We start from the raw sequence: 14,705 nt of genomic DNA on the forward strand, positions 1-14,705 counted from the left end.
ATCAGGCATTAGAGAGCTTAGTGAAGGAAATGGAGGAGGGGCCCTTCTTCCTTCAGTTAAGGCATCCTTGTCGGCATTGGCTGCCTCATTCCTAGCCACCTTTTTTTAGAGGGAGTGACGCCAGTCAGTAATGTCGCGATCATATCCTCTTGAGACAATACTTCCTGTCGGTCTTGGGTATCTCCCTCGCGGAGAACGATCTCATTTCTACCATTATCAGGTGTACCAGTCATTTTCCCTTTCCTTTTATCTGAGAGGGATGCTAACGCGACTTTAGATCTCATAAAGTATGCCAGCTTGCGGTACTACACTAATCGGCCTCATTCTATAAGATAAGATTAACTCAAGGGGTAGACAAAGTTAGTTACTTGGATATGAATATAAAAGCAAGATATCACATATCGGTATTTAAGAGCGCACATAGCACATAAAGTCATATACTAAAGCTTGCATATTTTTTTATCCTTTATTCTAAAGGTTCAGACGTTTATGAGCCTTTTATGTTTGGGTGGATCTTGGTTCAATGGGCTTTATGGTTGACTTACTTTGGCAAACCCTCTTCCTGTTACAAAATTTAAACAAATTTGGGGGGGGGGGGGGGGAATTATAATTTATATTATATGGGGGTCGAGTCTTACGTAGACTGCCTACGTATCCCACCAGGGGAAATCAGGCCCCATCGTAGTTTGTTTTACAAAAGAAGGATATTTACTTTTTCCTAAATACCCTTTGGGCTAACCCTAACTAAAGACAACCCCAGACCAGGCCCGACCAGGGCTTCCCGCGTATCCCTTCATAGGGATATCAGGTCAGCGCGGTTTCTTACAATATTTATGGGGGAGGGGGTAACTTTTTATATGCAAAAAAAGGGAGGGAGGGGGGGACGCCTAATATTTACCCAAAATATAGCTCTGCAAGTCACTGTCCTTACGAACTCGCTCTCTCATCTTTCCTTTCTTCTCAGTACTGTGGCGGGAGGATGACCAAAATCTCTCCCGTACTGATCTTGTGCTCGAGCTCGAGCTTGAACGCATAACACTCTTCTATGTCATGTCCCATAGCTCCAGTATGGTACAAGCAAAATTTTTTCCTGTTGGGCCTTAATAGCGTGGGCTCGTGGACAAAGCTTCACAGGTCTAATCTTTCTTAAGGTAGCCAGAGTTAAGAAGATGCAGGCATACGATTCCTCGAAGACCGTGAAATCATATTGCCAAATCTAGGTTTCACCGGTAACCCCTTCTCCTAGGACAATAGGGTTATGGACTAGTAGGGTGTGTGGTCCCCATAAAGTTTCGATGATCCTATCATCAATCAAGCTGCTAATTCTCTTTCTTAATCCCAGGCTTTCATTTAAGGTATGACCCGCCTGATTGCGGTGAAATGGGCACCTTTTGTAGGCATACACCAACTCGGGTGGTGGCAACCTGGCCCTAGTGGTGCACGACATTCTCATGGCGATCATCCTTTCGAATACCTCCTTACAGGTGACGGGCCGTGGGGCCACTCTAAAAGGGGAAGAATAGGCTTGGAAGGCTATGCCCTACCAAGCAGGTTCGGGAGGACCTGCTCTTCCAAAATTCTCTAACGCCATAGTAAAGGTCTCAGGTACTAGCACGGGTGAGGGTGCATAGAAGTCAGATCCCTCGTTACTTGGGGCATAATAGTTAGATTCATCATTTATATCATTCTCTTCTTCTTGAAACTCGGGAAACATCTCAAATGGTTCTTTTTCTTCCTCGACCTCTATGTCGATAGGATCCAATTCTTCTTCCTCCATATCTTGAGGCTCTTCTTCTTCCTCTTCTATGGGTTCTTCCTCCTCAATGGGTTTGGAGGCATCTTGTTGAGGCTCTGACTTTTCTTGTGGGTCTGATTCCATCACCACGGGTCTAACCTAGCCCCTTGGTCTTCATTCACTCCTTCTGGAGTCCCTTCTCTACGTTTCACAGGCCTTCTCTCTAAAGTTATATAATTCAGCACCAATTCTCTCACTTCTTCCGGGATATTCCCATAGTATTGCTCTTGGGGTATGCCTTCTGGTGAATTCCCAACCACATCCAGCAACCTGTCTACCTCTTCGATTTTCTTTCCTACTTCGTGGAGATGCTTTTCCATTTGTAGAACCTTATCCCGTAGCGTTTCAGCTGTCTCTCCTAAAGTCTGCGCGTCCTGCTCTCCTTGATTCGCCATTGTAAGTCAATCTTTAGTGGACATAAATTCGGGTAAGTTTTAAGTCTCGTGGTTTTTATTTTGGGTATGTAGTTTAGATCATCGGACCAATTGTACTCAATCTTTAATATATGATAACACACATAGCAAGTAAGCATGTGAAGCACGTAGCAAGCAATCATGTAATTTGAAAATATTTATACTACTCGTGTTCCTAAGGCCTTTTTGGGCTACAGCTTTCTTAATCGTTTGAAACATGCAACTGCTATTTGTGAAGATGAACCATTGCCTTGAAAATCATCATTAGTTAATAAATAATAAAAATATCTTCCCCGAAGGGATTACAAAGATGATGAAGCCGACATGGGGCTTATAATAAAGCAATAAATCAGCAGGTCCTACCTCCAGCGGCTGATGTCGAGGCTTGGCTTGGCTTGGCCTTCTTGACCCTCCGAAGAGTGGTTTGAATATGAAGGCGTGTCTGATACAGCTCCATTCTGACAATCAGCAGGTTTGTTTCTTCCAAAATATTTGCCAAGTGCTCATCTGTGCTTTCCAAACATTCTTTCAAACGTTTCTCTTCTCGGGCATCGTGATGAAGTGTGGGCCCTAGGATGGATGCATGGGCCAAGTGTCCCTGTAACCACTCATAATACCCTAGGTCACACCCTGCTTCGAGCCTGTCTAGAGCTAAAGTATCTGGACCCTAACTTACACGACCATTTCACTCCCTGAGGATTGTACCAGCATTCTTAATTTTATGTTTGGTATGCTCGATAACAAATTGTTCGGGGTTCCCCATTTGGTTTGCCTTCTACCAAATTGCTTTAAAACCCAAGATGGATAATAAGAAAGGATTCGTCGAACCCCAACTAATGGCATAAAAGGCAATTTTTACCCCGAACCACTATGTTCTCAGAAATGAAGTCAGGGAATATCTACTGGATCCTATCTTCAGTCAACTCTACGGAGAAGCGGCCCACACCCCTTTGGACATGAAACTAAGGTTTGGACAGTAATTTGTGAGGCGTTCTATCCTGTTGTTGTTGCTCAGATACTGGACTCCTTCAGCTATGCTGATGTGTTTGATAATCCACCATTATAGCAACATGTTACGCCCTTGAAAGTATCAGAAATGACTCCAGCATTTGTTTAAAGCTCAAAAAATATCCGCCAAGATGATGGGTGCCAGGTCGAAATACTTGGTTTCCTGATCCCTAGTTATGCCATAGAAGATAGCATGGGGCAAGTAGATCACTTGGGTGTCTATGGCCAGTGACTGATCCTTCGGGAATACCATAGTGCCTAGTAGGGCTATGGCAAACACCAAAGGTCTAACAGCTTCCCATTCTTCTCTACCCTTGAACTCCCTCTAATATAGATTATACCTAATGACGACCAAGAACCTCCGGTACAGATCCCTAAAGTCTACAGTGAGTCCTTGTGCCTAGGGCGCCTCAATTAAGGCAAGAAACTTCATGATTTGGCCGACGGTAGGCCTTTCTGGGAATAATAGATTGTGATATGGCTTGAGTCGCTTCCTTAGACAGGTTCCATTGCTGCTTATGGCATCCCTAATTTCGTCTAGGGTCGGAGTCATCTCGATATTACCAAAATGGAATAATATTTCCTTGTCGTCCCAATACCCGGGTAATACCTTTATTAGCTCCGAGCCCATCATTGTCATGATATAGGGTAGATGACCTAGAGTGCAACTAATTGTCCTTCAATAGGCATCACCTAACCATTCCCACCAAGCTCTCAATAAGTCTGGAGCCTCGGTAACTGCGTCAAAACGGATTCTGCATTCCATCTACAAAACAAAACACAATTAAGATTCCCCCCATCCCCATTGGATCAATGGTTCATCACATAGCCATCAACATGCTTCCACATAGCACATAAATGAAATGCGGTATTTTTTGGGTCATAGACCGTCCGAACACAAGGTAGTCTCTCCTAATGAGCCTTAGGTAGGTCTGAGATACCCAAGGCTTGTCTAAGTATGAATGATCTAGTTCAGTAGGGATTTGGCTTAGCTCTATCCTAGTTTCCACTAGAGTGGACTTTTTACAAAAGACCGGGAATCCGAGCGGACAACTGGGGCTGAACCGTTAGGGTTGTTGAACGACCGCGAACCAACCCCGTCTCATAACGGTTCCAAAAGAAATATTTTGATTTTATATAGAAGGAATGACCGCGGGCTCCGCGAATTCGCCTTTGAAACAAGGTGTAAAATAAATGCCAGGAGTGGCGGAGTTATGATATGCATGCAATGAAAGTTAATAATCGCGGGAAAGTAAATACATAAATAGTTAAAGCAAATATACTCATATTATATTGGAATCATTATGGTTAGAACCTTTAAATCCACAGCAGAGTCGCCATATGTAACGATTCGCATTTTGCGGGCGGGGTTAGCGCTCGAAAAGCTACTTCGAACTTGTTGGTGTTGTTTCGGACTTTGTTTTAAAAGAGTTTCCACCTAATTTTTAGGAAATTAGGAAAACCAGTTTTGAAGGATTTATTCATATACAGTGAAAAAAACTTCGTAATCCAAAGGTCTAGGTAAGGGTTCTGGGGATCCTCTAGAGAAGGTGTTAGGCACCCTAGTATTAAGGATCCGTACTATACGGTTGACCTTCGAATTCCAATGTATGAGTATGTGCATGAACTGTTTATTTAATATTTTATTCCCGCATTATAAAGTCTGTCATTTTACATATCATTTTTTGAAATAAATTGAATATATCCCCTTTACATATAGGGTGTTTAGACTCAGATTTATAATATCCAGGTATAACTAGTTTCCTTTTATACAAGGATAGCAATGGTTTTGTAAAGATATGAAAATCTACTTATTTTAAAGTGCGAAATCAATAGATGTTTGTTCATGCGTGACTCATACATGGTTCGGGATAATCCGTTTAATACGTTTTCAGAATGTCCTTGTCTAAAACTTTATGTATACAAATGGTTGAAATAAGTTTCATCTTGTAAAAGGTTGTGTTTATACAAAGAATGAGCCTCTTTTATTCTTGAATTATTAAGGTCTAATACTAACAAAAGAACTCGTATATTGTATATGGGCTTGGCCCAAAATAGTTACCCCTTTTCCCTAAAAATCAGTTAAATGTAGCCAAAAAGAAGTGCTAATTTTTCGGTGATTGGGCTTGGTCCATGTTCTTAATTTATCGTCGGTGTCCAAGAATAAAATTGAGTAGTCCATTTTCTTTAACTTTACCGCTGGTTAACATAAAACTGAGTTTGGTTTATAAGAAAAAATTTATTTTTTCAGAATTCAATTTGGCTTTAAAAGAACGTGACAACTTGTTGGTAATAGTATAATTCTTTTCTTGTCCTTTTTAAACTTGTATAAAATGATTCATTTGACTAGTTATTCTTTAAAAAAAATGTTTATATTAGCCTGGGTTTTTAAAATCATTGGGACCTAAAGTCAAACTAAACGGCATAAGTACCATTGTCCTAAGACGGCTAGTTCAAAACATAAAGATTGCACTATAATAGAGTTTCGCAAGTTGTACATGATCGATTGTACAAGTCCCAAAATTTTTACAAGACCTAGATGCATATGCAAATGTGATCTTCACTGAAGCTCCCAAAAAGTCTACTCTAAATGGCCATCTTTAAATCACTTCGCATACATTACTTACGATAGAAAACAACTATCGCTCAGCATAAAGCTTAGTGGTGTATAAACTTTGGGCTTGGAGCCATTAGATTCTCCAATTCCCTTATCCGTCGGAGGTAGCTCAATGAGATAAAAATAAATCAAATAACCAAGTATATCGAAAGTATCAAATACCAAACCTTGAAGAATTTCAAAATATCGATATCGATATCAATATTTGAAGGCTCAAGTGTCAAGAAAGCTTATAATTCAATTCAAGAGAGTTTGTCCAAATAACCAATTTCGCCCAATATGTACGTCATGCCATCACACCAAGCACAATCCATATCAAGATGGACCGAAGCCCCAAATCAAGAAGGGTCGTCACCCAATAATCAAGAGAATCAAGAGCCATGTTGAAAGTGGTTTTCCACTCGAACTTGAAAATGGACGAAAATCCATCATCAAGACGAAATGTAAATCCAAAGTCAAGATGGGCAAGATCCGAATCAAGAGGCATGCCGATATCGATGACAAAGGCACCGCAACAAGAAGGAAAAAGTCCCAACAATAATGCAAAACGATCAAGCAATTCGTACAAGTGGGCGATTTAGCGAAAGTTTTGCAATACTTGAGATAATAACCATACAATGTAGATACATACCTTGGGGTTTTAGAGAAATTTAAATCACTGCTATAGCAGTTTTGTACTAAAAGATATGCTCAAAATACTAACAGTAGTACATGCAGGGTTTGCAAAACAGAAATCTAGGCAACACCTGCCCTGTACTTCATCACCTCTTTTCAAGAAAATACAAGCAAAACTGGGTTTTGGATCCTGAACGAAAGTTGTTGGGCTATGAAATAGATTTCTAGAACATCTTGAATCACTTAAAACTAAGCTTTATGCAAGGAATTATGTTGAAAACACTAACAGCGGTCCATTTCAAAAATGGGTTTGTAACTTACCTCAATCGTGTGGAGTTGTTTGGGGCTCAACCAAAGCAAGTCTTGATGATTGATTTAGAGAATGAATATTATGAGAGGAGAGAGGTTTTGGTGTTTTATTTCCTTGGAGAAAAACGAAATTGGGGGGTGGTGGAGAGGATAAGAGCCAACAGGGTATATATCTTACTTGGGATAAGGATGAAAAATAATAAAATAAAATAAAAAGGGGCTGCCCACTTTTATAAATATCTAATCCATTTAATAAATTACTAAGATAATCATAGTAGGAGTAGTTTATATAACTACACAATAACACTTCAAACAAGTTTCAAATATCGTCAAGTTCACATTCAGGAAGTGCGAAGTAAAATATACCCTTACTATCAAGATATGGTCAATCAAAAATTCAAAAGTTAGTTTAAAAAATTTGTGGTGTTACAAAATAAGAGGAAGGCTAGGGGCGTACCAAGCCCATAATTAGCCATTTTCACCCATGGCTGGGCCTTCTATGCATTTTTTATAATATTAGTTTCCTTTCTTTACTGGACACGATCAAAAAATGTGAAGGAATTTCCTGTTGGGCCGAGGCCCAACAGGTTGGCTTTGTACTCTACCCAAATGGCCATGCGGTGAAGGAGAGGAAAACAAAAGGAACCCAGTTAGTTTATATTTACTGAACTTATAACATATGTAACCATTCACATCTATATGTATCAAATTTATTCACAAGTCATGCAATTAAGGTATTTATTTATTTTCTATTGGGCTCCACTGGTAAGGATTTAGACAGTAAAAGGGGAAGGTCGTCACCATCCGTATTCCTGATGCTGCACAAAATCCAAGAGGTTTCATGAACCTCCGGCATGGCAGGGCACCAGGGGAAGGCTTAAGACCAGGCCCTAAATTACCCCAGCATCCTCACCAATACAGTCATAGGAGAAGAATGATAGGACAACATCCATACTTAGCAATAACATAATATAAGCTAGATGTGGTGCATTAAAACAAAGGACAGCTATTGCAATCAAAACAACTTAAGCATGGTACAAGACGTATAACATAGATTGAGCAGGATAAGATGAACTTCAAGATTCCTAGGTAGCACCATAATAACCTTTGAGCCTCAGTAAATCTTAAGGAAATGAGAGGAATGTATATATATAGTCACTCAGAATCTGTATATACTAAACTCAGATAATGGAAAAGAGAAAGAGAACAATCATGATGTTTAAGAAAGATTCAAGTGATTTTAATGGTCTAAATGGCTCTGATTCCATATTCTTTTGATTCAGGTCTCCTTTTTAACTAAATCCTCTTCCATTATATCTAAACTAAAAAATTACACACACAAATCCATCATTCAGTCTCAATGGGTCATGGTGACAAAGTAAATTGACCTTAACCTGTGCCCCCTCCTTTGGTCTAGTGACAAAGTCTGTAAGATCATGGATTATTCATGTAGTGAACATGTACCCCCGTAGGCTTATAGAAGTGCCATGGTGCCTTTGATGTGGAGGGAGGGTGTTATGAACCAAGCACTTCTTGGTTCCCCTTTGATCCTCTCCCAAGGCGCCTGGAAAAAAGGGCTCTTTCGTGCCATGTGGTTTTTAGTTCACATCATGGGCTCTTGTGACCACACAAGACCTTGTCATTGGAGCCATTTCTCATCCTAGTCCTAAGCAGCACTAATGCAAATAGACATTTTTAAACTAGATGAACTACAAATTAATAAAACCATACTAATCTTCCCTCTTTTATCATGGAAAACTCATGTCTCATCTCTTAAGTAACTCTAGCTAGCTGTTGTACCCAAATTTTATTTCTTTCCCTTTATCTTATTATAACCAAGACAAATATCCATATCTCCCCCAAGACCATAGTAGATTCTAAACACTTCTAATTATCAGATTGGGAGAAATATACAAGGGCAGAATTCTGTGTTCTCAGACAAACAACCAGATTGCAAATTCAAGACTAAAACACCCTTCTATCATTTTTTTTCTTGACCAAGCTAGGGGAGATTCCTCCTTGATGTTACAACACACTTATCAAATTTTAAAGTTTAATAGAGCATGATTCAAATAGCAAGACATAATAAGTTCAAAATTTGTATCCTACAACCCTAGGACTCAGACAACACTCTTTGAGGTTTAATCATTCCCCCTAATGATTGTATATCATCCCTTTTTAACATGAACATTCAACAATCAAAGCATCAGTTTTAGAATAGACTTACATGAAGATATAAATGACTCTGTCTTCTTGTTTAAACTTACACAGCCCAATTAGAGCCTTTTTACTATTTCACTCTTGCTATATACTTAGTCAGATTGCACCAAGGGCACTCTTGTGCCATTTCAAGAAAAAATAGCAAGCTTAGGCATATTCAAGTAGGCTGACACATATTTAGGACCAATAACATCTCATTCAATTACATTCAAACACCTTGACCTTACATTAGGACTCATACAGACATATTTGGATTCAATGAATCCCTTTTAGACCAAATGTAAACCTCTGTTTGACCTAGCTATGGTTTATGCAAGCAGTATAACAAGAGAGCAAGTATGTTTAGATCAAGAGTAAATTTAGACTTCTCAGACCAGAGTACTTAAGTCAAAGAACCAGATAACCCTCTAAACTAATGAGTTAACACCACTTCATGCTATTTCGCCCAGTAAGACCTTGTGATCCAAACATCAATGATTAAAGAGTTCAATCAAGATTAAACAGTAACCCAAAGATCATTTAAGTCATTAAGCTTCATAGAAAAGTATCACCTCATTAAAGGAAATGGATGATCAAGTAAAAATCCAATCAACACTTATCTAACAGAGTTACAAAGGTCTAAAGCAATCTTATTAGTGAATCACATAATCCAAGTAAACAGTAGATCAATCTTATGTTTATCATTTAAGTAATAGGAACTAATTTCCATCCAAATGAACTTCAAAGCAGACTACTTTAATCCTTAACACACATTAACATTAATTCATACTTAGACACTAACATCTGAACTAAATAACTATCAACAGAGGATACTATATCATATTTAAACAAAATGAACTAAAAGAGCAAAAACAAGATAAGGTATTACCTTTTGTTTGTGCAGCCCTTGTCAAGAATGGATTTAGAAGACCTTGTGCTTCGAACCTCAAACTCATCCCCCCAAAGAAAGAAAGAAAAAACAAGTAAATAAATATTTTTTACTAATGAGACTCCTCTTTTAATAGTTAAGCCTTAAAAATTTTAAACTAAGAGCTCAAGTCTTCGAGATATTCACCCAAAATCTCAAGCTTTCTCTTTTCCTTTTCTTTTGTGAGACGGTTGGGGTTCTATTTATAGAACCCCAAAAACTTTCAAAGACTTAATGTTCTCAATATGGTACAAAATCAGTTTTTCCAAATGCCAACTATGACTATATGATTTAACGTCTAAGATTTAAAGCAAAACAACACCTACGGCCAGATTCGTTCCATTCAAGGTCGATCAGGGTCAACCCTCGAAGACCAATAGAAAATCGCAAAACAAAAACATAAAGCAATACAACATTAATTGATAGAAAATCATAGTTTTGGCTTGAAAATGTAAAGAAAGAGTAAAATGAGGGATTAATACCATGTTTGGGACGAGTTTGAGTTAAAAGGAGACCAAACATTAATTGTTTCACGATTTGGGTTGTACTATGTCTGCAAGGACTCTGCACGCTCTGAATATTTGCCATTTTCGTGATGAGAGAGGGAGAGAACTCAGAGGCGGCACCTCTAGGGTTTACCAGAAAAGGGAAGGGGAAAGGGACGAGAGAGAGAGAGAGAGTATAAGCTGCGTTTGGTGTAAGGAAGTGTGAGGAGTAGGGGTTTTGCCCTTATGTTTGTGGGAGTTTTGGATCGGCTCGGTCCAACATGGACTGGGCCTGGTCCATGTCTTAAAAGAAAGGGTGGAGGGCCTCATATACCATGTATATTAGTTAGGTATATGTACGTATATTAGGTGTATATACACATACAAAGGGAAAAATGGGTAGACTAAAATAAACAAAAATGCTAAAGTATCGATTATTGATCACATTTTAGGAATTAGGACATGATTAGCATTTTTAATTAATTTTAAAACATGACTAATTGTTTAAACAGTCTTGATTTGCAAGTATAGCCTCAATTAGTTTTAAATCTAAATAAGGGTTGCAATTATGACCCTCTTGTTAACTAATTGCAATAATGTCCTTAGTTAATCTTAATCTAATTAACTATTTCAATTGTGGCCCTATTTGTCCTAATTAACCAGTTAAAGCTGAATCTACACTAATGAACTAAATTGATTTGCCAATGGATTTGGTCATTTCAATCAAGGCCCCTTAGAGGCTAATTTTGCAAAATGACCCCAATTGTCTTAAACCATGAATTTGTTTATCCAAATGTGGCCATAATGTAAACAATTAGTAATTAAACCAATTTGACATAATGACCTTCTAATTGATTAATTAATCTAATTAAACACAAACTATTTATTAATTTCAAACAATTATGCAAACACACAGAATTAAAGATTGAGGGGTAAAGTGGTCAATTCCCTTAATTACTCAAATTCCTTGGATTTAGAGGGGATAAATCATTTGTCAATTTAACTTTTAACAGTTTAGCCATCAAGCAAACAATTAATCAAAAATGTTTTGCCTTTGATTAATTCTAACAAAATATTTCTTAATGTCATAAAATGCCAATTAATTCCTAAATAGGGCGGCGAGGGGCTGACTGATAAGGCCTGGATGACTGTCCCCCACCCCTATATCTAGAACCACTATACCCACCATGATGACGTGTCCTCTTCTCACTAAACTCTCCCAGAGATCGAGCCTTGGCAGAATCAACACCCACAGCATGATCAACAACCGCCTGAAAGGAAGATCCCAAAGACACCAGCTAGAGACAAGCAACATAGAGCGAATATACAAGCCCACCAACAAATCTACGAACCCTCTCCTCCTCCATGGAACCAACTGAGCAGCATACCTAGCAAAAAACAGAAATCTGGCCTCATACTCTGACATCGACATACCTCGCTGTTGCAAGTGAAGGAAATCATCTCTTCGCTCATCCTTCAAAGTACGCGACACGTACTTCTCCAAGAAAGCCTGATGAAACTGGGTCCAAGTAAGTGGAGGCGCACCAACTGGTCTACCCTCAATAAAAGTCCTCTATAAAGTCTTCGCGTTGCCGCGAAACTAGAAAGGCACAAAATCCACACTATAAGACTCCATAATACCCATCTTATAGAGCCTCTCATGCATCTCCACTATAAAATCATACACATCCTCACTACGCAAGCCAAAGAACTTAGGCGACTCCATCTTCTAGAACCTCCCAACAAGCTCCTGATCATCAACGGTCAAAGTCTGAACTGCTATGGGTTTGGAAGCACCCTCAGGCACAGGAATACCGCCTAAACACGGGGCCATAGCAGCAGCAGGATGTATCCCCAAAGTCTGGCCTTGCTCAGAAGTCCGTACCTCCACTCGAGTCTGGAAACCATCTGGAGTAGTGGAACCACCTACGGTATGCTGGCTGTCAAGATAAAGAAGTACACGGGCCATAATATTCTGAAATGCCTGATCAGACATGGCATCGGGGTTAGTCTGGGCTTGTCCTACACCTCCCCCGGCTGCATGTGCTCGCTCAGGCTGACACTCTGGATATTAAATATAATAAGTCGACATAATAGATAAATAAAGTTAGTGCGAAACTATTAAATCTATCTCAAAATCTGGTCTAGGCCGTACAAGAGCCACTACATAACTAAAAGTCTGAATACATAGTCTCAAAATGAAATACTGTCTCAGAAGTAGCGAATAAGACAAGTATAATAGGAGGAGACATCAGAGCTGCAGATCCGTCCGAATGCTCACTCTGAAATGCTCGTCAAACGGACTCTCGACTCAGTTACGAAGAGCAGAAGTCGATCCAGTCACATACTCTGCACTCAGAAAAGAATGCAGCAAGGTAGAATCAGTACAACAACACGTACTGAGTAAGTGTCATAGGCCGACAACAGTTAGATAACATATTGTTACACCCCAGAAATAATTTCCCATTAATGCACAGTGAATACACTAACTAAGGGCACGACATATATGATGTTTTGGTATGTAAGAAATAACATTTGATGATTCTAAATGAGATTTCAAAGACGTTTGAGGTAGGAGACGAAAGTTGTTAAGGAAAGCAAGGTATATGTTGTGTGTCGTGCAAGATTTGTGAGTGTCGAATTAATGATGGCTTAATGATGTTTTGGAGAAGAGTTATTATTTCCCTTAGATTGTTAATGAAGTGTTAAACAAGTGCGAAGAAGGTTCCATAAGGACTTGAGATCAAACGAAGTGACGAGAACAAAATCAGAGAAAAGAGAGATTATACGACCAATTATATGGTCTGTATAATGTTATACGGTCCGTATAATGGTCCACAGAATTGTCACAGCGAATTAAATCACTGATGGGATTATACGGTCACTTATACGGACCGTATAAAATTATACGGGCCATATAATGTGTCGTATAATTGTCACAGAAAGGGATGGTTGCTGAAGCGATATCATGGTCACTTATACGGACCGTATAAAATTATACGGGCCGTATAATTGTCACAGAAAGGGATGGTTGTTGAAGCGATTTCACGGTCACTTATATGGACCGTATAAATTTATATGAACCGTATAAGTGTCCGTATAATTCAATCGGGACAGAATTTTAAGTTTTTAAATAAGGGACCCAAATTCATTATTTTCATTTCCCATCTTCTCATCCCTTCTCCACGACTCAAGAACACTCTAGAACTCTCTCCACTCATCATCTACAAAAATCTAAGTAAAACTAAGGATCAACATCATCAAATCAAGAGAAACAAGTGCAAGAAACTCACTAGGGTTCATCTAAGGAAAGAAATCTCATGGGAAGTGGAACTAGGGTTTTGCTCAAGTGAAGTATTTTCACTTAAAGCTCATTCCCACACTATCAAAGGTAAGTTTTATGATCTTTTCATGTTGTTTAAGGTGTTGAAAAGTTGAAACACTTGGATTTTAGAAGGATATAGAAAATTGGTCACAAAGATAGGAATGATGAGCTTTTGAGTAGTAGTTTGGAGTGATTCATCGATATTGAAATGTTGTGATTGTAAGTATGCTATAAGTGACATTTAGAATATGGGATAAGTATTATATGTGAGAAAACGCAATAGTGAACTATGACCATGATTATGGAGGAATTGAAGTGAAATTGTGAAATGTGGATAATGTAGTTGAACGATAATTGTTGTCTATAATATTGTGGATGTTGTTATGAATCCTTGGGAGCCAATATGTAAAATGAGGAAAGTTGTATAAACAAAGGAAATGCTGCCCAATTTTCCCTAGCTTTAGTAAGCACGTTCTTATAATCGATTAGCTAATGTTAACACGAACTTTCTTGAAGGTAGAAACGCGAGCATCGAAGAAGAACAATCATGCGATAGAATTGTTAAACCAAAGAGGTATGTAAGGCTAATCCTTTCCTTCTATGGCATGACTCCTATGGCATGAATCTTCCTATTTTTCCATGATCCTACTAAATAACAGACATTATGAGTCCATGACTATAAAGAGCTACATACGCATATGATAAAGAAAGGAGATACGACGACGAGCAAGATAATGATGATGATGATGAGTTTAAGTATAAAGAATCCTAGAGTAACATACGATGCCCATGAGGCTAATGATCTTAAGTATGGTTCCATTGATGCTTTTCCTTGTGTACACTCACCTTAAAATGTTAGTCCCTTCAAGGTGAGATATGATGATTATGATCACTCCATAATGTAATCGGAGGTCATGACCTTATGTCACCCCGACATAGCCAAAGATGCCTTCTAGTTCTAATATACGTTTTAATGATAGATGTATAATAATGCTAAGCTATGGTAAGGTT

At 38.7% G+C, this 14,705-nt stretch overlaps 1 protein-coding gene across 1 annotated transcript; it reads right to left on the reverse strand.

Annotated features, from left to right (window-relative positions):
* Positions 1-1,540: 1,540 nt before the first annotated feature.
* On the reverse strand, positions 1,541-1,879 carry LOC132620034 (uncharacterized). The gene has a single exon (XM_060334763.1). The coding sequence runs from the start codon at positions 1,877-1,879 to the stop codon at positions 1,541-1,543; it is 339 nt and encodes a 112-aa protein (XP_060190746.1).
* Between the last annotated feature and the right edge of the window lie 12,826 nt (positions 1,880-14,705).

Source organism: Lycium barbarum, chromosome 11 (assembly GCF_019175385.1).
Source record: "Lycium barbarum isolate Lr01 chromosome 11, ASM1917538v2, whole genome shotgun sequence".
Lineage (NCBI taxonomy): Eukaryota > Viridiplantae > Streptophyta > Magnoliopsida > Solanales > Solanaceae > Lycium > Lycium barbarum.